The following is a 25401-nucleotide window of genomic DNA, read 5'->3' as shown; positions in this document are numbered from 1 at the left end:
GAATTAATTTTATGAAGAATAATAAAATAATAATTGCAATAATGTTTATTAGAGTTACGTATTGTATAGTTTATTTTTAAAATTATATATATCGCTATTTTAATTTTACAATAAAAACCAAAATAATTATTCCCACCCTTCAGTGGTTAATAAATGACACAATTGATCATTCCATGTAAAATGCCTGTTGAATCGAGCATTTCTTTTTTTATTATATACTTCTGCTGAGCGTATAGGTGTTTTGAATGATTTAGCATGACCATGTGATTGTTCTGGTGTCAAAAAAGGATGTCGAAGAATCAACATATTTCGTTCAGTTCTTTCAAAGTCATAACGAAGTTTAAATAAAGCTCCTATTGTTGGTTCCGGAACTATTCGATTCTTTCTGTAATGGTTCAATTTTTAACAGCAAATAAGTATATTTTCAATATATTTTATTGAACAAAAAATTTAAAAAATATTATCAATAGTGAAAATATAGAGGTTAAAGAAATGTATTTACCCTCTAAAAAGATGACCAGGTGGTGGTTTCTTTTTCCAATGCATTAAAAGTGCACTTAAACGCATTGTGATTAATTATTGAATAACTTTACGGTAAATTAATTATTATTTTTACTGGTATATCATTAATTAAAATTGAGAAGCCGAATCACAAATATTATCTTTTCCTTCAGGTGAAAAGAACTTCTTTACCCACAGTGTTGTGTTGAGAGAGTTATTCGATTATTCTATAGATAGAGTTACAGTGTTCATTTAATAATTTGTAAAGTTTTTTTTTCGAAAATCAAGACATGTAATTTCAAATATCGTGTTTTATCCAGATTTAGAAATTTTATTTTGCTTCTGTCAATTAAATAAAAAAAAAGAATAACATTGTTTACTCTCAACATTTGGATGAGGCTAATGAAATCAATTTTTTACTCCAATTAATGGCATATTTTTTTTCAAACATTTTTACAAATCATTGTAAAATATACTTATGATTCTATTTGGACATAAATCGTTCTATGTATAGCCACAAATCCTTTACAAAGTTTTATCATTTACAGATCCAGTTTTCTTGAAAAATAAATACACAAACTAAATAGTTATACTGAATGTTATTTACCTATTGAAGTGCCAAAGTTTAAAAATATTTATTTTAAAATTATAAGATCTTCTAAATTCACATTGGTGTGATAAATAATATTTACAAAACTAAAACAAACAGATTAATATACAAATTTCACTTATCTTATTTCTACTATTGGCCATTCCAGTATATTCATACTACTAAGAACTTGCATTAATATTTTATATTTGTATTTCGCGCGAATAATGGCCTATGTAGAATGACGCCATTGATATATATTTTCCAAAATTTTTGCTACAATTTGTGACGCATAATTTGTTAGTGTAGTTAATGAGCCTAATAAACTTTTTTTATTATCTATTTTACGGGAAATTTTGAAGTTAGAAATATAATAACATATCATTGAGTTAGCTGAAAGTTTCGTCATCATTTATAATCTATCTAAATAACCATTAACAGTCATAGAATATTTTTTCTTTAATCACCTTCATTAGTGATAATGAGAAATTACTTTAGGAAAGTTCCAATATGTTTTATTTATCACCAACTATTATTTTATGATATTTTAAACTTAATAGCTGTTAGATCTGCTAACTTTGTTATTCAATTATCGAAATTACAATTGTCAGAATACACGATTATTTAACTATCTAAAGACTTCAAATTTATTCTTTCATTTTGAATGATGATACTTCAAGCTCTAATCGTTTATACTTGATGTTAATTTTTAAACAATACATCTTAGTCATCAGTTTATAACTATAGAATCTAACAATTGTTATTTTTTGTTTTTGTTTACATTCATTACAAGTTCATTCTATCTCAAAGCCGTAAAAGCTGACATTTTTGGAGCAGAAAGAACGGACAAAAATGAAAAATTGTACAAGATTCAGTCATGTACCTAAAATCTTTCTTATTTATTCTTATAGGTTGAAATTTACAGGTAGAAATGTACAGGTAGAAACTTGGAGCATAATGTTGCAACAAAAATCTTCCTAATTGTTAGTAAAAAAAATCAGTTTTTCTATTCATAGTAAGCTTGCTGTGCACTAGGAATGAGCAAGCATGATGCGATAAGTGCTACGCTTATGAACATGGGTAGAAAAAATTTTTAAGGGCATGTTAAAGCCATTTGTATTCATCTCGGGGCTGTATTACGAAGTTTATCCTATTGTCATCAAGGATTCATGGGTTTTGAAGAGAAAATTGACAGTCCCAACCTCCAGGACCTAAGTTTTAAAAATTCAGCCATTCCAAGAAGTGAAAACTGACCATTTTTCAGGTCTAAAAAAGATGGTAGATAAATAAAGATTAACATTACGTAGGTAGAATGATTAGATAGATAGATTTGATGCGTTTTAATGTTATTTTTAATTATAATTACATCAGAAATATCTTAGTTTTTAAATGAAATTATCTTTTTTTTATTGAAGCATTATTTAATTTAAATAAGAAAACCATTTTTCCTGTTCTTAGATTTCTCCTACTACCTTTTTTTGAAGCTTGAAAATTCACCATTCATGAGTTCAATAAGATGTATTAAAATCGATGGCCCGCATTAGTTTTCACTTCGTGCCCGCATCCAAAAAAAGAAAAAAAATATAACAAAATGTTATCTCTGTCTGATATCTTTGAATTCAATTCTTACAAGTGGTTTTTACATGAGTACCTTGAAATACGTGTAATGTAGCACGTGAGTTAATTTTGGAGAAACGGAGTAAAAAATATTAATATATGGATGCATATGGAATTGGATTTTAAAATAATATGAAAGGTAATTATTTATTGATGAGTCTACAAGTTTCTTGAAATTTCATGGTAAATTCAGCTATTCATTGAAGTCATATATTTTTTTTTAAGATGGAGTAAACATCATGTAGTTGAAAGACTTGATCCATCCGGCCGGCATTAGTAGTGTTACTGCGCATCTTTCTGCGCGTTTCAAATGAAGTATACCCATCCACCCTCCATAAACTTAGAGATGCGTGCGCATTACTTTAGAATGTTTCGATGTGATAAGTAAAGTAGTAACAGGTGGTTCACGGTGGTTGGTGGAATCTGTTGAAACTTAAGTACGACTGGGGAACCACGTGCATGCAGATGTTATTGCATTCGCGCTTCAAGTCTCGTGTGCGTTACACGGAATTTGTGCTGTGACTGTTGAAATTGTAACCTAGATTCCTTCTATATACAATTTAGTGTGATCTATAGTATATAAAAATTCTGAACTTGGTGCAATTTGAATGGAAATTGGAGTTTTATTTTAAAAAAATTTAATAATTACTGTGCGCGTGCGCATTTTTCTATTTGCATCTTCGAGAGTTGCGGGTGTTGGCTGTTATCGATTAAATTGTTTATCTTTTGAAAGTTGTTATTGTTTTATATGTGATATTATGTTAATTTGATGGTTCATTATACTGATTCTTAAACAACTTAAATCTTTTTTAACAGAAGTTGACTTTTCGTGAATATCCAGGTAAAAAGTTTCAATATGGTACTAAAAATTTTCAAAAAAATGTTAATATATCAACTTAAACAATTTTGTAAAATATTTATTTCAAAATTACAAGTATTTCAAATGAAGAAAAAATTTTGATAAGCTTCATAGAATTGATCTAAGTTAATAATTCAATTGAATTGATTTGATTAGTATATCTAATCTATATACCATCATCCATGTGGTCCAAATCATTTGTTATCTGTATACACAACAACAAAATCTACACACGTGCGTTTGTCTATAAAGAAGTATCTCATAATCATAACAGTACCACTACCCTGATCAATCTTCTTAAATTTTTTCCCATACTTGTCGTCCTAACTTTAGATAAAAATTGAAGCTCAGTCAAGTAAACACACAATATATCTTTCAGGAATGCATAGGTTCTGTTTTTAAAGCTGTTGGACAAGGGATAGAAAATTTTGAGGGAAGGACACGAAAAATGGAATTTTACGACGTGGGAACCAGTGATCTTCGAGAGTTATGGGAATCTTATCTAGGAGAGCCCGTAAGTAATTGATTAAATGGAAAAATTTTTTTTTCCTCTCCTTTTTTACTACCTGACTGAAACTAATTGACTTATTTCTGTTATTATATTCCCATAACTGAAGTCTGTAGATATGTTTACTTATGACTTATCAAATAAAATGACGAAATTCATGGATACCTTAATCACCTGTTTAAGCAATAAAGTGTCGTCTTTACACTTTTTCCATGTGCTCACTACCTAGATAACCTGACGATTAGAAATAAATCAATATATTTATTTTTGCTAAAAAACATTATTCTATTCGTATGAATGTTTTTAAAGTTTTTTTTTTTACTTCCGGGAAGCACAGATAATAGTAGCTGTAATTGGAGTCTTTATCGGACGCCAACGAGTTTTTTTAAATATAAAAGAAAAAAAAATGAATATTAAATTGAAGCCATGATCAATATTTATGTAGCATCTGAACTAACAGCAGCTGCGTAAGCATTAAAAAGTTGTGCAAAAATATTTCGAAAATTAAAAATGAATTTTAATCAAAAAATAATTTCATCGAGTAAAATAATAAAAATCTCTGCAAGTTAAGCATTTTCAAGTAAAATAAAAGAGAAAAAAATATTTCAATAGCTACATAGTATGTATTATCACTATTTTTATAGCCTCAAATATAAATTTTGTGACAACTAAATTTATTATGAATTTTTTTTATTTTCTTTGTTATATTGATTATCTATCTAATCTAATTAGAACAAACATGTAAAAGAAGACAATTATTGCTTGGATAAATCTATCCTTCTCTGTCAGTTGAATTACGTCTCGAGAAAAGAAGAGAATTCACGCTCTACCGCAACCGGAAGCGTCTGTACAAACTCGCGCGTGAACCGGAAATATTCCCAAAGAATTATGGAGGTGAATAAAATATTAAAAGTGCTAATAATATCATAATTAATCATTTGTTTATCACTGGACAATAATTGAAGTAATAGAAAAAAATAAAAATAGAATTTATTATGCAATACAAATGTTACCAGTTCACGTTTAAGCTCTTATCAGCATCGATATGAGTAAAAAAGAGTTGGCATCGCCTTGACTTCATTCTATCGTATTCGATAATTCCCCAGTTGTAGCAGGTATTTTATTTTATTTTTATTTCGAATTTTTCGTGGCTATTTAATCAATTCTTTTCTTGCCTCCCTAACAGAAACTGATAGACCCTTAGTCTTTTTTTTTCGATGCCTTTTTGTGTTCCGAATGAAATGGAATTGTAAAAAGAATATATCTAGCGGCAAATATAAGTCGACTCGTAGCTGTCGGATGACTGGTTAGGTTGTAGAAGAAAAGGGGAGGTAGAAGAGGGTATAGTCGTTCGAGCGACGGGACTCTCGAGGACGTTCACCTTTTTTCGTGACTTGGTCGAGTCACTGAAACCGGTAAGCAACCTTCCACCTTATTCTGACAAGTTCTCGAGTTGTATTTCGACTTTTCAGTTACCTGTTTGATCACCTACCCTTCTTATTACTGCCCCCATCTTAATTTGTCGTCTCAATAGTCGTATCCATACTCATACGCTCCATTTGTCAACATTCTTTATCAAATTCAAACAGTTTAAGGTATTTTCATATGCTTTTGTTATGTTGAAATAGATTATTTTGGTATATTGACATATTATTCTATCAAAGTAACTTATGATAGATAACTCAGAACATGAAAAGACTGCTTAAACATCAAAATAACTACTAAAGAAATTATAATAGTCAGCATTTAGTGGCGTAGTAGCATTACAAAGGAATTTAATTTCCTAATAACTGCAATATAATTACATTAAACAAAACATTTTATCGAGGATGTAAATGACTAGGCTGCAAAGATAATATAAGTGTTTAGATAGAAAGTGTCAACTTTCTCTTTTTAATATACACAATCAAGAGGATTCACTAATTTAAAAATAGCCAGTTTTTTAATAAAAAATTTCTCAATTTAATTATTTTCGGTAACAAAAATAATTATACACATTAGGATCTATTAATTTTACATTGCACTCCAGCAACTAAACGTGGAAGTATGTAAATATTTTTTCGTGCTAGCGGTTAGAATGTTGTTATGTTACCTTCAACTTGATGTCTTTCCCTTCTCCAGTCTGACTGGATTGCCTATTTTTGGATGAATTCTTCGACTGTGATGATTACGCATAATCGTAGACGAGTCTAGATTGATGATGGCGCAATTAGGTTAATGAACTTGAGAATGACGCAATTCTTATAATGAAAATTGTTATTCTAGGTGCTTGGACAGGATGTACTAATGGCCAGTAAGGATGAAGAATGGGGAAATATACTTGGTGTTAAGGACAAAATGACTTTAGATGTAGTTTTAAGAGATAGACTGATGACTGATGCAGCTCTTGGTGGACCAAAACCGATAAAAACTGAACATAGTTATAGTCTCCTAGCTTACAGTCCACCTGCAAGTCCTGCTACTTCTGAAGATCATTCAAATACACAACATTCTTGTTCTATGAAAGTAAACAACAAAACGTCGTCTACTGTTCCAGAGAATCATCGAGAATATACATTACCAACTAGAATCGATGGTAAATTATTTCTATGAACTATTTCTTCATTTCTTGATAAAAACACATGTTTGATCAATTGAAATATTTTAGATATGGAAGAAGAATGTTTTCCCGCTATTTCAATGAATAAAGCATCCAGTCACGGTCGTGTATCTTCATCAACATTATCAATGACTTCTTCAGATATAATAACATCCAAGACTTCAATAAAAATGGATGAAGACATAGTGGAAATAAAGCGCGAACCTACTTATTCTTTGAGTAGTCCGGTATATGAACAGACAAACAGTGTTGATAATAAAAGTACGATTAAAGTTATTTCACCAGATAGGCTTCATTTCACTTCCAATCACATGTCTCATACGAGTGATAGTGAAGCAGATGATGAAGAATATTATGAGGTATCGTAAACATTTTTCTCATTACATTATAAATCACGAATTCAATTGTTATAACGTAAGATTTTTCTTTATAGAATGCGGATCTTGAAGAGTTAGAAACACAGTTAGAAAATGAAATTCCTAGTTCAAGTCAAGGTCTTCCACCAACACCACCGAGCAGCGCAAGTTCTGATAGCGAAAGTACAGTTTCTGCTTCTTGTTCTCCTGTAAGAAGAAATTCACAAAATTCAGGACAAAATATTCATGAAGTCTGTGGGTCAAGATTATATACAGCTAGTGGACAAACACATTCCGCACGACAGCCTATTCATACATCATTAATTTCATGTCAACCAGTAAGTCCGTTATTTATATATTTTTAGATCTTTAACTTTAAAAATAAAATTTTTTATTATCGAAGTTACAAGAAAAAAATGCATTGGTTCTTATTTATAAATTTAAATTTTTATAGAAAGGCTCAACGGGGGTTTTAGTATTGACAGAAGAAGAAAAAAGAACTCTAATTGCCGAAGGATATCCAGTTCCGACCAAGTTACCTTTAACAAAGCAAGAAGAAAAGTCACTAAAGAAAGTAAGAAGAAAAATAAAAAATAAAATTTCAGCTCAAGAATCAAGAAGAAAGAAAAAAGAATATATGGATGGTCTTGAAAGAAGAGTTACAATGCTAACAAATGAAAATTTTTCTTACAAAAGCCGACTTTCCACGTTAGAAGACACTAACCGTGAATTATTAAAAGAATTAGAACGTCTGCAGGCTCTAGTAGAGCGTCAATCGTCTTAGATATTGAAAATTCAATTGATAATAGATAGCGAGCATAAAGTAGATCAACGAAGAGAATATAATTCACCAAAGGAACTCGAGTCTTCGTTATAATTACTTGACTGACATAAAATAATTTAATTGAAGAATTATTATCATTGTCTTCCTAGGGTAATTTTCGCCGTTTAACAAATTTTCATCAAATTATTGACATTTATCAATTTATATCGATGCCTAGTCCAAATGACACTGAAGATATTTTTAAAAATATGGTCAATATATTCTGATAAATTTCCAGCAATGGAATATCTACAAATGAATGATAATAAGTAATTTAAATCGTCCATAGAATAACAATATTTACAGATCTTCATATAATATTATTGTTGATACTGAAACTGTACAAATAGTAAATACCATTATGAAGGCATATGAAAGTATCAATGTTTTTATTGTATTACATGAGAATAAATTTTTTGATAAATTTTTATCAAAAGATATTGTGTCTTGTATCAAAAGTTTAATCGTAGTTAGACAAATACGTGCCTAATCTAAATTTGATAAAAATTTATTTTTCGTTGGAAATATTATTTATCAAGGATAAGAGAAGATAATGAATAATTATTAGTTTAGGTATATAGTTAATGATTTTCACAGGTCGAGTGTATAATATAGACGTTTGCCAAATTATATAAGCAAAGTAATTATTAAATTAAGTTGGGTTTGTGCATTAATTTAATAAAAATGTGCGATTGATGATTATTAAAATCCACCAATCTGTGGTGCTTATAATTATATACAAACTATTTAATTGTTTATCAATAACTATTCAAATGATGCCAAGAAGCTAATTATTATGCTCGCGTTATCACCACTAATTGTATATACAAATGCATGAGTTTACTCAGCTTGTTTCACTTTCAGTTAAATATTATACACGTGATATGGATAATATATTTTTAATGACAGGGTTGAGAATATTCATGTTGAATTCATTAATGAATACCTACAAATTTTATCTTTGTTACTTGAGTCCGAACTTTTAATTAAAGTTTCTTGCGGGCTTAGTTATAACGAGATTAAGAGACAATTTGTATATTTACTTTTATTATATGATTAAAAATTATTATAAATAAATAAAATATATATTAATTAAGATTTTTTACTGGTAGGTTTTTTTCAAATCCTTGATTGAATAAATTTACCCTAATAAAATTTTGAATTACTTTTAAAATATATATATTTATTTTTAGCTCATTTTTAAATGTATTTTGTGTTTAATTCATTAGATAAAATTAAATTTATGCAAAAAACAGTCTTTTCATGTTTTAGTTGATATTTTTTTGAACATTTCAAATTTTTCATCTTAAACTAATTTCGAAACTCACATGAATTATTGACTAATAAGAATTTATAACTGTAAATCTAATGAATTGGGCAATTACTGAATGAAAACATTGTTATCATTAAAATGTAAAAGAATATACAATGTAGAACCAAATATCTGAAATATATGTAACAATTACATCATATAGATACATTTGTTTTTTATTTTTCAACTTTTCGTACGAATAATTTTGAAAAAAGTGCTTTTAGATCTATTGACCAATCATGGCTCGCGAGTAACGTTTGATTTGTGTCAAAATTGATAGAGAAAATAGGTTATTTCGTTGTGGTGCTTTTATGTAAAGATGAACAAAGTAATAATACTCACACAATAATTATATAATTAGAGTCATTTTAAGTTAAAATATAGTTCAACAATTATATTCAGTGATCTAAAAACATTTTTATAATGGAAATATTATCAAAACATAGAAAAAATAAGGACTATCATGTCAACAAAAGGTTTGCTCAGTGATGTGGAAGATTGGTTTATCTGGTGTTTTTTATGATATCTTATCAGTTTTTGGATTTAAATAAGTTGGTGGAAGTTTAATTTTCATTGTCAGAATGGATAGAGAACCGAGAATATTAATTATTGGTGCTGGAGCAGCGGGTATTTCAGCTGCTTGTCATTTGATTAAAAATAACTTCCAAAATGTAACGATTCTAGAAGCTAAAGATCGTATTGGGGGAAGAATATTTACAAAAAAATTTGGTAATTCCATATTTACATAATATTTATGTCTTCGAATATTCATGGAAATATTTGAAGTTGTTTTATGTATATTTCAGCTGATAACGTTGTTGATCTTGGAGCTCAATGGGTTCACGGAGAGAAAAAAAATGTTATCCATGATTTAGCTGCACCTTACAACTTACTTGAATCTTCCCATAATTTACATGATTTTGAAAAACATATATTTGCCACTTCTCAAGGAGAAATTGTTCCTACTGAAGAAACTAGTGAAGTATGGAGGCTTTTTTATGCAATCAGTGATAATGCTGAAAAAGTATTAAAAAACGCAACAGAAAGCTATGGTCAATATTTTACAAAAGAGTAAGTTTTTCATATCAAAAAGTAAATTATTTATGTTTTTTTTATTTAAAAGTTTAAAAAGTAATTTATAAGTATTTTATAAAAATGAAAAAATTATTTAAAAGTTTTTTAAAATAATGTTTTTCATAAAAGTATCTATCTCTGATTCCTTAAACCAAGCTTGGAGTGATGGATGAAGATTAGACTTCAAGATTATAGGCATTTTGCCATTTGGTACAATGCATCTGTAAAAAAATGAATCGTTATTAAATGCAAATTACAATTGATATTGAAAAAAATATCAAAATTGTTCTATATGTTTTACAAAGTCAGAATTATTATTTGGAATATTTTATAAAAGAGTTAATGCATTACCTTACTCTATTATTACAGCAATTGTTTTTAAAATATTCATATCTCAATAATGAGTAAATATATTTGACATATTTAGTATCTAAAGAATTCTCACTAGATTCATCGTAGGCAACTAATTCATTTAAATGATTTATATATCCACTTGTGAGTATTGGAACAATGTAATTAACTTGATTGAAACAATCATCAACGAACTCTTCAGCTCGTGAATATACATATTTTTCTTGTTCTTGAAGAATAACGACTCCAATTTTTGGATCGTTTTCTCGAAATACTTTAGCTACATTTTTTGCGACTTCTTCTCCATCTTTAGTAAATGTTAACATAACAATACTTCCATAGTTTTTTTTTTCACTCAATTCAGTTTTAGATTTATTGTCCGTATGTAATTTATTATGTTTTGAATCATTGGAGGAACGAATTGAATGATTGATACCAATAGTTGGTCTAAGTACCAAAGGAACTCTTGGAATGATTTTTGGTCTTATAACTCCTACAAAAATATATGGATAAAAATTATAGATTCATTTCATACAAGCTCTATTTTTCTTACCTGTATTGTGATCATCGATGATTAAATTATTTATAAATTGAACCAAAGGATTAAGAATTCGATTAATTATATCTAATCGATGTATTTTTTGGCAAGCGATGATTACTTTATCAACTGTTGCATCAGGTGACTGACAGAATGTTAATAAAACATAATATGTAGGATCTTGCATTCCTTTAAAATTATATTCAATGCATTGTATTTGTTCTCTTGAAAGACCAAGATGTACAGCAAATTCTTCCCATCCTTTATATAATTTTCCTGACGGGGTTGAACTCATGAACAGACAAATTTTCTGAAGTAGAAAAATACCTTCATTTTCGAACAAAAATGCCGAATGTAACGATGAACTTAATTTCTGAATTTTTAAAATTGTCGTGTCTAAATTAGGTGCATGATCCACTTGTTTCCTCAATTGTTCTAAATGAGGATCTGGTTTTCTAGAAATAAATCAACAAATTACATTGAAATTGATTAAAAAAACAATATACTAAATAAATAATTATTTTTTTCAATAGTTACATACCCAAATGCCATTGTCAAATGCAAAAAATATTGCAAAATATTTTTACAAGTATGGCTGTTATTTTTTATCTATCCCCCTCCATAAACATTTAATTATGCAAATTGTTGGCGCGAAGTTTAAGTATAAAATTTAACTTTATTATTATTTTGCAATGTGTTTTTAGGTATTTCAAAGCATTTTCCCAGAGTAAATTTACAAGTCAGAAAAGAGCAAGAGAATTTTTGGAGTGGATGGAACGATTTGACAGCAGTATTCAAGGGAGTGACACGTGGTTTGAAGTATCAGCACGTGGAATTACTGAATATGCCCAATGTGAAGGAGATCTTCTATTAAATTGGCGAGACCGTGGATATCATACAGCATTAGATTTATTAATGGTAAGAAATCTTATTAATTGTTACATATTAATTCAATAAAATAATACTTTTAAAATGTAAGAATATTAGAGGTTATATTAACCATCATTTTAATAATAAATTTAAATTTTAGAATAAATGTAAAGATATTTCTAACGGGACTTATATTCAAGATAAGATAAGATTTTTACGAGAAGTATCTAATATCGACTACACTAATCCAGATGAAATAATTGTGAGCACAAGTGAGGGCCAAAAATATTCAGCTACGAATGTAATATTTACTAGCTCTTTGGGAGTACTTAAAGATCAACATCAATCATTATTTACACCATCATTACCCGATATAAAAAAGTCTGCAATAAAAGGCCTAGGAATTGGAACAGTTAATAAAATTTTCCTTGAATTTTCACATCGATGGTGGCCTGAGAAATGTGCCGGATTTGGGCTTATTTGGAGTAAAGAAGACAAAGAAGACTTCTTAAAGTCGAATCCAAAGGTATGTTTTTATTTGTAGTAATCAACTGGATACTATAATTAATTAATTAATTCTGTCTGAATAATTTGTTTCAGGAAAATCATTGGCTTGCTGAAGTATTTGAATTTTTAACAGTTGATTATCAACCTAGAGTATTAGCTGGCTGGATATTGGGAGAAAGTTCGCGGTTTATGGAAACTCTGACTGATGATGAAGTAAAAAAAGGAATGTATCAGTTATTAGAGAGATTTCTTGGTAAATCGTACAATATTCCACAACCCGTTAATATTTTCAAGGTAAATAATAAGTTTAAAAAATTAAAAATCCAAAAATTTGTTTTTTCTTATTGCCTTTTGAAATTTTTTAGATCCAAGTGGTATAGTGATAAACATTTTCGTGGTTGTTACTCTTTTCGAAGTATTGAAAGTGATCAAATGAATGTATATGCTCATCATTTAGCCGATCCTATCGTTGGAAAAAAAGGAAAACCGGTGAATAAATGAAGCAAAAATTATTTGTTAGAAAAATTGTAATTTGTTTCAGAATATTATATCTTTTTTTCATTTTGCAGATCATACTTTTCGCAGGTGAAGCCACTCATAATCATTATTATTCTACTGTTCATGGAGCTGTGGAAACGGGATTTCGTGAAGCCAATCGATTAATCAATTACTACAGGTACTAATTTCGAATAAATGATGTTAATTAAATGCGCGAATGTTACTATTCATTTCATATATTGAGTTAGCATATTTTATTTAGCTTTTCATTTCATTTATTTTTAATTTTCTTATTTAGGCAATTAAAATCTCATCTTTAATCTAAATCCATAAAAACTTGATTTTCTACGAATGTGGAGGGAAGCAGATATATTTTATACAAATACATATACAACCAAATATAAGAATAAATAGTTATCATATTGTAACTATATTTTATTTAAATCAATATTAAATTTTTTTTTCTTATTAAATTTACAATTCAGTTCAACTATAACCAATTGTTAATTTTGATTGCGATTTATTTTATACAATAACTCGTACTAGTTCGACGATTAAGACAGGTGATCTGGAATCCTGGAAAACAAGTGAATATAGCAGTAGAAAGAATCAAAAAAATGTCCATAGAAACAACTAAAGTTGTGATTATTGGAGCAGGAATTGCTGGATTAGCTGCGGCTAAAACCCTAGAAGAAAAAAATTTTCATGATTATTTAATACTTGAAGGTAAATTTTTGCATCAATAAATCTTGAAAAAAAATCAAATTCAAAGTTGATCATTCTATTGTTATTATTATTTATAGCTCAAGATTACATTGGGGGTAGGATTCGATCTATTCCTTGGAATAATAATTGGATAGAAGAAGGAGCACAATTTTTACACGGAAATCAAAGTCAATTCGCTGAATTATGTGAGCAGAATGATCTGTTATCTGAAGAACAATCTTATGAAGCAGAAGGAATATTTATTAGAAATGATGGCTTACGTGTTGATAAATATTTAGTAGAAGAAATAGATAATTTAATTCGTGATGCATTAGAAGATTGTGAAAAATATGCAAAATTAGATAACATAAGTCCAGATATGCCAAAAAATATTAACTTACTTCTTCGAAAATCAGTCTTAGAACATATCATGTCTAAAAACGAATCTTCATCTATTAAAAAAGTCAAAGAAGAAATATATGACTGGATTGTCAAATATTTGTTAATCGATAATTCATGTTTGACTTTAGATGAACTATCTGTTAAAAGTTGGGGAAAATTCCAGGTAAATGAATTGATTAATTACTTTTTGAACTGTGTTTTTCATTTAAAACGTCTTTTAGTTTGTCGGGGGTCCAGAACATTTGGTTTTTAAAGAAGGTTATAGCTCAGCAATAAGAATGTTAACAAATAACATAAACAAAAATTGTATACGAATCAGTAGTCCAGTAGAAAAAATCGAATGGCATAAACAAACAAAGGAAAATGATGAAAAAATAGTTATCGTAACTCTTTCTAATGAAAAAAAAATTTTAGCGGATTGCGTGATAGTTACGTGTTCATTAGGATATTTAAAAGAAAACCATGAAAAAATGTTTATACCCTCATTGCCGCCTCATCTGACATTGACGATTGATAGCCTTGGTTTTGGATTGATAAATAAAATTTTCTTAGATTTTGGAGAAGCCTGGTGGGAACCAGGAGTAAAAGGTTTCCAGTTAATTTGGCATGACAATGAAAGTGATATTGAAAAATTAGCTCCATGGACAAAAGATTTGAGTGGATTTGACGTTTCACAGCACCATGAAGCAGTTCTTATTGGATGGATTGGCGGCAAAGGTGCATATACCATTGAAAATCTGACTGATCAAGAAGTTGGAGATGAGTGTATTTATTTATTGAGATATTTTTTCAAGAATAATTATTTACCAGCTCCAAAAAGATGTAAAAGAACTCAGTGGAATAAAAATAAATATATGAGAGGTAGTTATAGTCATATTACAACAAAATGTGATGAACATCATATTTCACCAGCTAATTTAGCCAAACCAGTATGGGCAAAAATAATTCAAAACAATTTAGTAAAGGTAAATTTTTTTTTTTAATTTTTATTACTCATATTAAATGTTCTTTTTGATAATTGAATTTTATATTTTTCATTCTATTCAGAATGTTCCTGTATTAATGTTTGCGGGAGAAGCAACACATGATAACTTTTATTCCACAACTCACGGTGCTTATGATAGTGGCCAAATACAGGCTAAAAATTTTTTACGCTATCATGTTTAAATCATACACATAGTATATATATAGAAATTTATAAACATTTTTTCTACAAAAATAATTATCTATGTTAGCAAAGTCAGAAATATTATTGTTCATTATCTTTTTTTTGTGCATAAAAGCTTATCAATCGATTAGCTTCACGAAAGCCTGAATCGATTGCTCCATGAACTGTTGAATAATATTGGTCAGTAGCTTCACCACCAAATTGAAGGATCTGAAAACATTTTTTTCATATTAAAATACATATCAGTAACTTATATCTATAATCACTAGATGTGAAAACTAACTGGTTTTGAATCTTTCATAATTGGTTCAGCAAGATCTTCAGCATAAACATCAGCTGATTCTGATGCAACGCTACGAAAACTGTAAGTACCTCTGAAATTTACGTTTGAATTCCATGTGGTCCTAAAAAAAGCTTATTAAATATTTAATTTATAAAAGTATTGAAAACAAATACCTTTTAATTACTGATGGTTCAGTAATGTTATAGTGTTGTCCAAAAAATCTTTTGATCAGTTCTAAAGTCTGATTACGGAATAACTCATCAGGAATTAACTCCATTTCTCTTGAATGAATTCCGCTCATCCAAAGACACAGTAATTTAGGTTTGTGTTCAATTGGAATAATTCCATAAACTCCTAGCATCCATCTTGTGTTATCCTAATAATTAATTAAAGATATGGATGGTTAAAAATCATTGATGAGTGACTGAAAAACATTACATCTTTTTCCATTTTTTTCCTGTCAGAATTGGTCCAATATAACATCTTTGCATAAATACCATCCATCCACCAAGGATTTTCATAATATAAATAAATTTTAGCTACATGTCCCATTCCAAGATTCTATAATTAAAAATATTAATTACAATTCATTATAATTTTAAAAGTTAATAAGTTTAATCGTGTAAATGTACCTTAATAGTATTGATTTTCTTTTCTGATAATAACGGATCGAATAATGTTTCATGATCTGATTTTAATACTCCTAAGGATCCAGTGAAAATTACATGATCAGCAAAATATTCTTTTCCATCTTCAGTAATAATTTTATTAGATCCATTACTGACATTATAATTTATTTTTATCACTTTACTATTCAATATTGTATTGTTTAATACAGGAAGTTCTTCTTCTGGATTGGGGTATCGTTTCTATAAATATAATTTTCGTTTGGTATTAATTATATTATAATCATAATAGAAATAATAATCATTTTTAAAATAAGTTAAAATTTAATTATACCATAAGAATATCTAAAATTGTCCCATAAGTTCGCTCTTTCCAATTAATATCTAGATCACCTTCACAATATTTATAGAAATGCAATCCTTTAGCAGATACTTCAAACCAATCATCTCCACCATCTGCTGCCATTTCTATTAAATTGAGTAAAAAAAGCAGTGATTCTTGTTCTTCTATCTTGATTTCTGGATGATTTTTAAAATAATTAGCAAATCTAAACAAAAATAGTGTCTTTAACTGTTTTATATTAATTTAGAATTGTTTCTAGTCTCTGTAGTTAATTGATTTACCTTAGTTCTGCATATTCACCAAATGATTTAGTTGTTAAGTTGTTAATAACTCTTAAATCAGCAGATATATTAGTGTGAAAATTGATTACTCCTTCAATCATGTCATCAGATATTATTGATCCTGATGATGCAAAGGTCTTCATTGTATTGTTGTGACCAAATCTTTCTAGTAAACCCAGAGGCCAAGCTAATTCGAATGCTATATTATTTTTTTCTCCATGTACCCATTGGCCTCCCATGTCAACTAAATATTCACCTAAAACAAGACTATTTTTTTAACAGTAAATAATTATTTTTAAAATAATTAGTTGATGAATATTTTTAGTTTAAAATATAAAAAATATAAGTAGAACAAGTAACGTAAAAGAAATAGATATTTACCTATATTAATTGTATATACTCTACCACCAATTTCTATTTTCCGCTTCTAGAATTGTAACATTTATAAATCCATTTTCAAAAAGTTTAGACGCTGCTGCAATTCCTGCTGCGCCTGCTCCAACAATGATTATTCTTGATGAATTTTTTTCATTAGAAAAAACATAGTTTATAGATAATAATAGTGAAAATATGATTAATTTTATCATGACTGTATTGAAAGAAAACTAAAATGTATTTGAGCTCTTTGATACTGACTAATTTTATAATCTATGAATGGCCATGGACATTCGTTATATGTAATGTTCTATTGCACTAAAAGCAAAGGTCAGATTTCTTCTATCAAGTCATTAGATAATATATTCTTTTCCCTATAGAATATAACGTACACTTTGTTTACATATTCATCATACGCTATAAATGATCTATATTAAAACCTTGGATATTTTGTTTTTCCATTTTTCAGAACTCATTTAGACAAGTGTTTTCATGATATAAAAATTCCATTAGAAACCAACTATTTTCTAGATAAATATCATTTTTCATTGAAATACAAAAAAGTATCAGTGGATATCTATTGTCATTAACAAGTTTATTGATAGAAAAAAATATAACAAATTTTTATTGTTACTCGATATTTTATAGGTATTATTCAAAATAAAAAATAAGTAGTAAGAATTTAAAGTGATACAGATGTTCGACATATTGAAAAAATATCTAAGATAATGGGCTCGTTTTATTTATTTACTTTGTTTATTAATAAGTACAATCGAATATGTATTCTCTATATGTGATCATATATGATCTCCAACTAACTGACATCAGTAAAATGTCATTAAACTTGTCAATTGATGGTAAATTGTAATAATCAATGAATATGACATGAATATTTGCTATTTCCAGTTATAATAATAACATTAACTCGAACAGTAATACTTTTATAACTGAAAAATAGTGAAAATGCACTGAACGGCTTGAAAAAATCACTATGAGAAGTAAATGTTCACTGATTCAGTGATGTCACTATTTCATATTGAAAGAGTAGTCATTTTTAGACTCATTGAAGAAATCAGCACAAATTCTACTTATTTAGTTTAAGAAAGTAGATTCGTATATTTTTATTCATTTGTATTTTGTTTGGATTTATGTACTTGAATATTGTTATCTACCCTTTTCAATTTTATTAGTAAATATTTATCAATTTAAATGAAAAAAGTATTTCCATTTCAACGAAGACAGTGTTGAGCAATACTAACAGAGGACTTGCATCAACTATCAACTTTTAGGTACCTTATAAATCTTCGGTGATATGAGAAACATTTGATGACTGGTATTCTCTAAAATTAAAATAATCAAATCACTGGAAAGTCAGTGAATTTTCACTTCTTGTTATAATTTTTCATCATTTCATTTTTACAGAGAATAATTGCTTATGTTATGATATTTTATCGCATCTAATCACGGAAAACTGATAGTTTTATTTACTTGGTGAAGGTCGTTTAAATCTCTATTAACAATGAGAGTTCAGTGAATAATGAGGGAGAAGAGTTTCCTTGACAGCTAACTGTAAGGGTCAAAGAGATCGATTATGATAGACTGTTTTTCTCGCTTCTTCGTAAAATAAAACAATTCAAAATTTACGAGCATAGAAAAGTTGTCGAGAACATGGAAAACTATTAAGAAGTTCATTAACAACTAATTATAACAACTAATATCTGAATCGAAAACTTTTATCACTGCTTGTATTTTAAGCTTATTTCTTTTGCAATATTAATATAATGATTATGTATTAGAACTGAGAAGAAAAAAAGACATTATTCAGTTTATTTTATTATTTTATTGATGTTTCTTTGAATTGATCTTTTTAATGAAATAAGAATAGACAAAATACATTTAATTAGATTTTTATATCATAATATAGATATATCTATAATAAAGATAATGTCTATATTTATTTATGATACAAAAATTTATTCTTTTGGTGAATATAAGTCCACAATTCGTTGTGCTTCTCGTTGACCAGAATTAATAGCACCGTGGACAGTCGCGTAATATTGGGCAGTAGCTTCACCAGCAAATTGTAAATTCTGTAAAATATTATTTATATTCAGAAAATCATCAATAAAATTTTATGGCTACTTGAACAGAACAATGTTAAGGCAAACCAGACTACTATAGATAAAGTAAATTGATTAGAACTTTATGTTTTAAGGTGTTACATTTCAAATAGAATACATACAGGCTTTCCATCTTTCATGATTGGTTCTCCAAGATCAATAGGATCAATGTTCAATTTTTCACTTTCCATGGTAGGATAACTGTAAGTTCCTCTAAAGTTCTCATTAGTCATCCATTGGCTTCTATTAATGCATATAAAATATTTTAATAAAATATTTTGAATTTACATGACAATTATCCTATTACCTTATCATCAAAGAAGGCTCAGTTACATTATATGTTTTGCCAAAGAACCTATTTAATAATCCAAGTGTTTCATTACGAACAACATCTTCAGGAAGAATTTCCATATCTTTGATGTAGGGTCCAGTCAGCCAGACACAAAGAAGTTTTGGTTTATTCTCTACTGGTATTATTTGATATACAGAAAGCATCCATTTCTTGGTGGGCTAAGAAAATATAGAACATTCATTTGGATATTTATTTATTACTAAAAAAAAACTTATATCCCTTCTTATTTTTTGAGTTCCTAATGTTAAAATTTTTGATCATAATAGAGTTCATAAACATTGAGTGATACGGAATTAAAAAAGTCTTACAAATCATCGTAAAATAAGCTAATAACATAAACCTGACTCTATCTTAATTATTTATTTTTACTCACATCATTTTCAATTTCTTTGCGATCAGCATCCGTCCAAATCATTCCTTTCAAGTAAGAACCGTCCATCCACCATGGGTTTTCGAAGTAAAAGAAAATTTTTGCTACACCACCGATAGCTCGAGCCTATTTTCATTAAGATATCATTTATTATTGATAAAATTTTCAAGTTGCTATGGATAATAAAATAAAAATATTTTTACCTCGATTGCTGCAACCTTAGATTGTGGTAAGGGTGGATCGAATATTTTTTCATGATCAGCTTTTAGAACCCCAAGAGATCCAGTCCAGATGATATGATCAGCTGGATATTCTTTTCCATCTTTAGTTATAACTTTTTTGGATCCATCACTTGAATCATATTGAATCTTTGTTACTTTACTATTTAACATTGTGTTTTCTTCAACTGGTAAAGCTTCTTTTGGGTTTGGAAACTTTTTCTATTATAGAATAAATGTCATTGAAATAATTATTTACTATTAATATTCACTGTAATGTTACACTCACCATTAAGATATCCAAAATAGTTGAATATGTTCGGTTTTTCCAATTGATTCCTTGATCTCCTTTACAATCAGATGACTTTGCTAATTGTTTCAAAGGAAGTAGATGCCAATCGGGAGCTGAATGCAAAGCTAATTGGAAAAGATTCATGAACCAAAGAATAGCTTTTTGTTGCTCTGGAGTTATTTCGGGATGATTTTGAAAGTACTCATTGAACCTTTGAATAATTAATTATAAGTGATTTTTTCTTCATCAAAATGAAATGTTCGAATATGGATTTATTTACTTTTTATCCAGAAAATCGCCTAATGAATCTGCTGTTTCATTTTCTAATTTTTCATTTAAGTTTTCAAGAGAACCAATGTGATATTCTATCATATCGGTAGCTATGTCAGGAAATATTTCTTCTCCCCCTGAAGAAAACAGTTTTACGTTTCTGTTGTATCCCGTATCATTGAAGTGCTCCAAAAGACCTAAAGGCCAAGCTAATTCAAATGAAATGTTGTCTTCTTCACCATGAACCCATTGGCCACCAAGGTCTATCATGTAGTCTCCTTCATTTCATAAATAATTTGCAGTGTAAATAATAAATAATAACAAATTATGTAAAGTAAATAGTTTCAATTAATTACCGAATTTCACACTGTAAACTCGTCCACCAATTCGATTTTCAGCTTCTAGAATCTTAACATCTTTGAACCCTTTTTCAAACAGCATGGACGCCGCAGCAATACCAGCTGGTCCAGCTCCAATAATGACAATTTTTGGAGACGGTTTCTCGTCACATGAAATTAAACTTATCAAGAGAAAAAGTGAACTCAGTATGAATAACTTCATGATTGTTGTTACAATCGAAGACTAATCTTCTTTATTACATTTTCTGGTTAATTTATAGAACTACTGGGTATTTGTTTAGACAAAGATATCATGTAGGATCATAAGTTCAATCCATTTCTATTAGATGAGTAATCTTATTCATTAGATAATCATATATTATTTAAAATTTTATATATATTCTTTAGATATTTTTCAAAAAATATCACATGTGTTTAAAAAAGGCTTGAACATTGAATGCTTTTTTAAGGTTTATTTCCAATTGTAAGATTGCTACTACGTATTTATTTAAGAACGCAAACACCAAGTGACTGGGTTGATCATAGATACTAACCAGAGTTTTTTATTTTATATCTTTTTATTACTAATATTCATATGAATAATAAAACATATTTTTTTAATATAATTGTAAAAAATTTTAATCAATTAGTTGTTTCAATATATACAATTATAAAAAGCTGCTATTGTTAAATTAATTATTACAACAATTTTAAATTCCTTTACTAACTCATTAGTATCATTGCTGATTATTAACACTCTCATATTGTTTTTAATTGTCATTACATTTTTTTAATAGCTGAGGAGTATTAAAAATTATTCCTTTTTTGGAGCATAAAGATTTATTAAACGATCAGCTTCACGCCAACCAGCACCAAGTGCTCCATTAACTGTTCCATAATACTCTGATGTGGCTTCTCCAGCAAATTGAAGGCTCTAAAAAATATTGTTAGTATCACTCATTCGATTTTTACTATTTTTCGTTACCATGAAAAATGAGTAAATATTTCATCTTACAGGTTTTCCGTCTTTTATTATTGGTTCTGCGAGGTTTTCGGGATGACTGTTGGTTTTTTCACTATCTATACTAGGAAAGCTATATGTGCCTCTGAAGTTTTCATTGGTATTCCATTGACTTCTACAAAAATTGACATTTATTGATGATTTTTAAAAATATGCAATATTATATACAATTTTACCTTCTCATTAATGACAATTCAGTAAGATTATAAGAATGACCGAAAAATTTATTTAAGAACCATAATGTACTGTTACGGAGAATATCATCATCAATCAATTCCATTTCTGGTACGTAGGAACCAGTTAACCAAAGACATAATAATTTAGGTTTATGTTCTACTGGCACAACACTGTAGACTAAAAGGAGCCATTTTTTTGCAGGCTACAAAAAAAATATACTTACTTTCTTAATAATTAAATTTGAATAATATTATAATAACATCTTACATCGTTTTCTATTTCTTTCTTATCAGCATCAGTCCAAAAAATTCCTTTGAAGTGAGCTGTATAATCCCACCAAGGATTTTCAAAATATAAGAAAAGTTTAGCAACATGGCCCATACCAAGATTCTATCAAGATACAAACATATCAAGAAATATCAGTGCTCTGCAGTGGTCTGAGTGCGACCCGAAAGGTCCACACGACTAACTTCTCAGTGGAAGGAATGATAAGGTTTAGCTAGTTTACTATTTTTTTCAGGTTTTTGATTCTGCACGAGATGAAAAATAATTTCGAACGCACATTTCTATAACTTCCCACTGAGAAGTTAATAATAAGTATCGTTTAATTGTTTATGATAAATCAGAATTAAGCAGTAAAATTTCTTACCTCGATTACTGTAACCTTAGATTGTGGTAAGGGTGGATCGAATATTTTTTCATGATCAGCTTTTAGAACCCCAAGAGATCCAGTCCAGATGATATGATCAGCTGGATATTCTTTTCCATCTTTAGTTATAACTTTCTTGGATCCATCACTTGAATCATATTGAATCTTTGTTACTTTACTATTTAACATTGTGTTTTCTTCAACTGGTAAAGCTTCTTCTGGGTTTGGGTACTTTTTCTGTTATAGAATAAATTTCATTAAAATAATTAATTACTATTAATATTCACTGTAATGTAATACTCACCATTAAGATATCCAAAAAAAATGAATAAGTTCGATTTTTCCAGTTAATATCGTGATCTCCTCCAGTATCAGCAGTATCTCTTATGCGAGCTGCTGAAACTTGATGCCAATCATCAGCTGCATCATAGCCCATTTCGAATAAATTCAAAAAATGAACTATTCCTCTCTGTTGTTCTGGAGTTATTTCGGTATGATTTTTAAAAAATTCTTCCAGTCTAAAATTATATTTTAGTAATAATCATTACTAATATAATATTGTTAAATATAAAAAATTTCATCTCACAAAAGCTAATCATCTTACTTATTTTCCATGTATTCTCCTAGTGATATAGATTTTATATCTTTAGGTATATTTTCAACACAGTGTAAGTGATATTTAATAATTTCAGATGTTGTTTCAAGTGGTATCACTTCTCCTGAAGAACCATATAATATTGCTGTACGTTTGTATTCACTATCATTAAATTTTTCAAGAACTCCCAGAGGCCAAACTAATTCAAAAACTACATTCCGTTCTTCACCATGAACCCATTGCCCTCCTATATCTATCATATAATCACCTAAAATTTATCAAAAATAAATCAAAAGATCTTTGATAATTATTCATAAAAAATTTTAAAGGAATCTTTCATACCCATTTGCACACTATATACTCTTCCACCAATTCTATCTTCTGCTTCAAGAACAGTAACATTTTTAAATCCATTCTCTAGAAGTCTTGATGCTGCACCAATCCCTGATACACCTGCTCCAATAATTACTATTCTGGGAGAATGATCTTCATCAGCGAATACGATATTGGTAAAGAAAAACAGTGAAAGAATAAATGAAATGTACATTTTTGCTGACATCCAAAGAATGAAACTGGTGATATATAACAACATCAACTCAAGTTAATGGGCAATTTTATACAAGAGTCTGACCTTGAATGTTAGATATAATAGACCTATTAATAAGTTTTATCTCACTAATAGCAGAGTTCAAAGGATGAATTCAAATCTTTCATTAGATATTTCCTTTTTACAGAATCAATTGATAACTAATACACATGTGTAATGCTCATTGTAAGCTTTATATTATTTATCTAGTAATTATCATCTACACATAATATTAATTATACAATTAAATTGTGATTGTTGATTACTTCATTATTTATTTTATAAGTTAAAAAATCATTTAATATATTTTCTATCTGTAATAGTAGTATAATGAAATATTAAATTTCTTCTTCAAGAATACTATGAATTAGGGTTTTTAAAGTATACCTAGCTCATGTAGATTATATTTCTGTTTGTTTCAATTAAGTTATAAATTAAACATTTACGCATAGTAATTGTTAAGTAATGTTTTTTAGTGAATATTCGTTGATAACATCCACATAATACATTCCATGCTGAATACATTCACATGTAATGGAACTTATTATTGTTATCTTCAAATAATTTGCCATTATTCCAATACTTTTGTAAATATATTCTCACATAGTTATTTTTTTTTTGTATTACAACAAAGGACTGATGGTTTTAGAATAATTTAACAACATAAATTTTTACATTCTTATCGGATTGCTCATTCGCCTATAAGTAATATTCGATTCTAACAATATTATATACGTGTTACTAGAAAACTTTTCATAATTTAAATAGAGTAAGTAATTCGTACATCTATTTTATAGTACAGAATTGTTAGAATTTATTTGTTAAGCTAATCTAGTCAGTTATTCTATGCACGTTAGTTGTTATTCGTTTCTTTTACGTAATAATATGATTGCAGCATTTAGAAAATTAATATTAATATAGTGAAGTTACTATCTATCAGTTAGTAAACATTAGTAGTTGATAGTTATTTCTTTATTTAATAACATTAACTGGATAAAAGTTTTCGTGTAAAAATTCAAATTGGAGATCGTGTTGAGACTTTCTGTATTAAGTGTCAAAGATTAGGAATATAGAGGGAATAAATTAAAATTATTCTGCAATTCGGGGTAGTCTGGATACATTGTACAGATTGAAAAAAATTTACTAAAGTTTTATAATTAGTAATTTATCAATCATTCTATTCTATACATATTTTATTTGAAATTTTACACAAAGAGAAATGAAATAG

The 25401-nt window shown here is 28.3% G+C and overlaps 5 protein-coding genes across 6 annotated transcripts; 2 read left to right on the top strand and 3 right to left on the bottom strand.

The window, feature by feature from the left end:
- Positions 1 to 44: 44 nt before the first annotated feature.
- Positions 45 to 699, bottom strand: LOC118065504 (uncharacterized). The gene is made up of 2 exons (XM_035080825.1): positions 503 to 699; positions 45 to 385 (listed from the first exon to the last, which is right to left on the bottom strand). The coding sequence occupies exons 1-2, from the start codon at positions 565 to 567 to the stop codon at positions 127 to 129; spliced, it is 324 nt and encodes a 107-aa protein (XP_034936716.1). The 5' UTR covers positions 568 to 699; the 3' UTR covers positions 45 to 126.
- A 1160-nt stretch (positions 700 to 1859) lies between these two features.
- Positions 1860 to 8902, top strand: CrebA (Cyclic-AMP response element binding protein A). Of its 2 annotated transcripts, XM_035080812.1 has the most exons (8): positions 1860 to 2368; positions 2549 to 2846; positions 2933 to 3548; positions 3946 to 4080; positions 6340 to 6649; positions 6722 to 7032; positions 7107 to 7367; positions 7484 to 8899. In XM_035080812.1, the coding sequence occupies exons 4-8, from the start codon at positions 4015 to 4017 to the stop codon at positions 7811 to 7813; spliced, it is 1278 nt and encodes a 425-aa protein (XP_034936703.1). In that variant the 5' UTR covers positions 1860 to 2368; positions 2549 to 2846; positions 2933 to 3548; positions 3946 to 4014; the 3' UTR covers positions 7814 to 8899. The 2 variants fall into 2 exon arrangements, with proteins under 2 accessions (XP_034936703.1, XP_034936704.1); XM_035080813.1 differs by lacking the exons at positions 1860 to 2368; positions 2549 to 2846; positions 2933 to 3548; positions 3946 to 4080 and adding an exon at positions 4835 to 5489 and having other exon boundaries at positions 7484 to 8902.
- Positions 8903 to 9415: 513 nt separating this feature from the next.
- LOC118065509 (uncharacterized) lies at positions 9416 to 15442 on the top strand. The gene is made up of 11 exons (XM_035080831.1): positions 9416 to 9893; positions 9971 to 10235; positions 11832 to 12045; positions 12158 to 12523; positions 12598 to 12809; positions 12870 to 12993; positions 13074 to 13180; positions 13538 to 13728; positions 13806 to 14272; positions 14331 to 15074; positions 15157 to 15442. The coding sequence occupies exons 1-11, from the start codon at positions 9746 to 9748 to the stop codon at positions 15274 to 15276; spliced, it is 2958 nt and encodes a 985-aa protein (XP_034936722.1). The 5' UTR covers positions 9416 to 9745; the 3' UTR covers positions 15277 to 15442.
- LOC118065480 (uncharacterized) lies at positions 10315 to 11707 on the bottom strand. The gene is made up of 4 exons (XM_035080779.1): positions 11669 to 11707; positions 11143 to 11582; positions 10590 to 11082; positions 10315 to 10459 (listed from the first exon to the last, which is right to left on the bottom strand). Exons 1-4 carry the CDS (start codon positions 11677 to 11679, stop codon positions 10333 to 10335), a joined length of 1071 nt encoding a protein of 356 aa, XP_034936670.1. The 5' UTR covers positions 11680 to 11707; the 3' UTR covers positions 10315 to 10332.
- Positions 15070 to 24269, bottom strand: LOC118065481 (uncharacterized). Its single transcript, XM_035080780.1, is given in 25 exon segments — positions 15070 to 15487; positions 15561 to 15681; positions 15734 to 15936; positions 15999 to 16121; positions 16193 to 16429; positions 16521 to 16734; positions 16811 to 17066; positions 17192 to 17222; positions 17224 to 17332; positions 19169 to 19275; positions 19428 to 19548; positions 19613 to 19815; positions 20031 to 20153; positions 20231 to 20467; positions 20535 to 20748; positions 20818 to 21085; positions 21164 to 21308; positions 21978 to 22079; positions 22161 to 22281; positions 22343 to 22545; positions 22611 to 22733; positions 22993 to 23229; positions 23297 to 23510; positions 23597 to 23855; positions 23930 to 24269. Coding segments are annotated over 25 exon segments (4350 nt in total). The 5' UTR covers positions 24180 to 24269; the 3' UTR covers positions 15070 to 15358.
- Between the last annotated feature and the right edge of the window lie 1132 nt (positions 24270 to 25401).

The sequence above is a fragment of the Chelonus insularis genome, unplaced genomic scaffold (genome assembly GCF_013357705.1).
Source record: "Chelonus insularis isolate UGA/USDA-ARS -01 unplaced genomic scaffold, ASM1335770v1 contig_316_pilon, whole genome shotgun sequence".
NCBI classification, from domain to species: domain Eukaryota; kingdom Metazoa; phylum Arthropoda; class Insecta; order Hymenoptera; family Braconidae; genus Chelonus; species Chelonus insularis.
The sequence above is the reverse complement of the archived record's forward strand: the minus strand, read 5'-3'. Positions and strand labels throughout refer to the sequence as shown.

Coding starts and splice junctions, on each gene's coding strand:
- LOC118065480 (XM_035080779.1), bottom strand. Junction 11,083..11,142: donor CATCGATGATCACAATACAG/GTAAGAAAAATA, acceptor ATATTTTTGTAG/GAGTTATAAGACCAAAAATC. Junction 10,460..10,589: donor TGCTGTAATAATAGAGTAAG/GTAATGCATTAA, acceptor ATTTTTTTACAG/ATGCATTGTACCAAATGGCA.
- CrebA (XM_035080812.1), top strand. CDS start 4,015: ATGGAATTTTACGACGTGGGAACCAGTGATCTTCGAGAGTTATGGGAA. Junction 4,081..6,339: donor AATCTTATCTAGGAGAGCCC/GTAAGTAATTGA, acceptor TTGTTATTCTAG/GTGCTTGGACAGGATGTACT. Junction 6,650..6,721: donor ATTACCAACTAGAATCGATG/GTAAATTATTTC, acceptor GAAATATTTTAG/ATATGGAAGAAGAATGTTTT.
- LOC118065504 (XM_035080825.1), bottom strand. CDS start 567: ATGCGTTTAAGTGCACTTTTAATGCATTGGAAAAAGAAACCACCACCT. Junction 386..502: donor CCTGGTCATCTTTTTAGAGG/GTAAATACATTT, acceptor GAACCATTACAG/AAAGAATCGAATAGTTCCGG.
- LOC118065509 (XM_035080831.1), top strand. CDS start 9,746: ATGGATAGAGAACCGAGAATATTAATTATTGGTGCTGGAGCAGCGGGT. Junction 14,273..14,330: donor AAAGTTGGGGAAAATTCCAG/GTAAATGAATTG, acceptor AACGTCTTTTAG/TTTGTCGGGGGTCCAGAACA. Junction 15,075..15,156: donor TTCAAAACAATTTAGTAAAG/GTAAATTTTTTT, acceptor CATTCTATTCAG/AATGTTCCTGTATTAATGTT.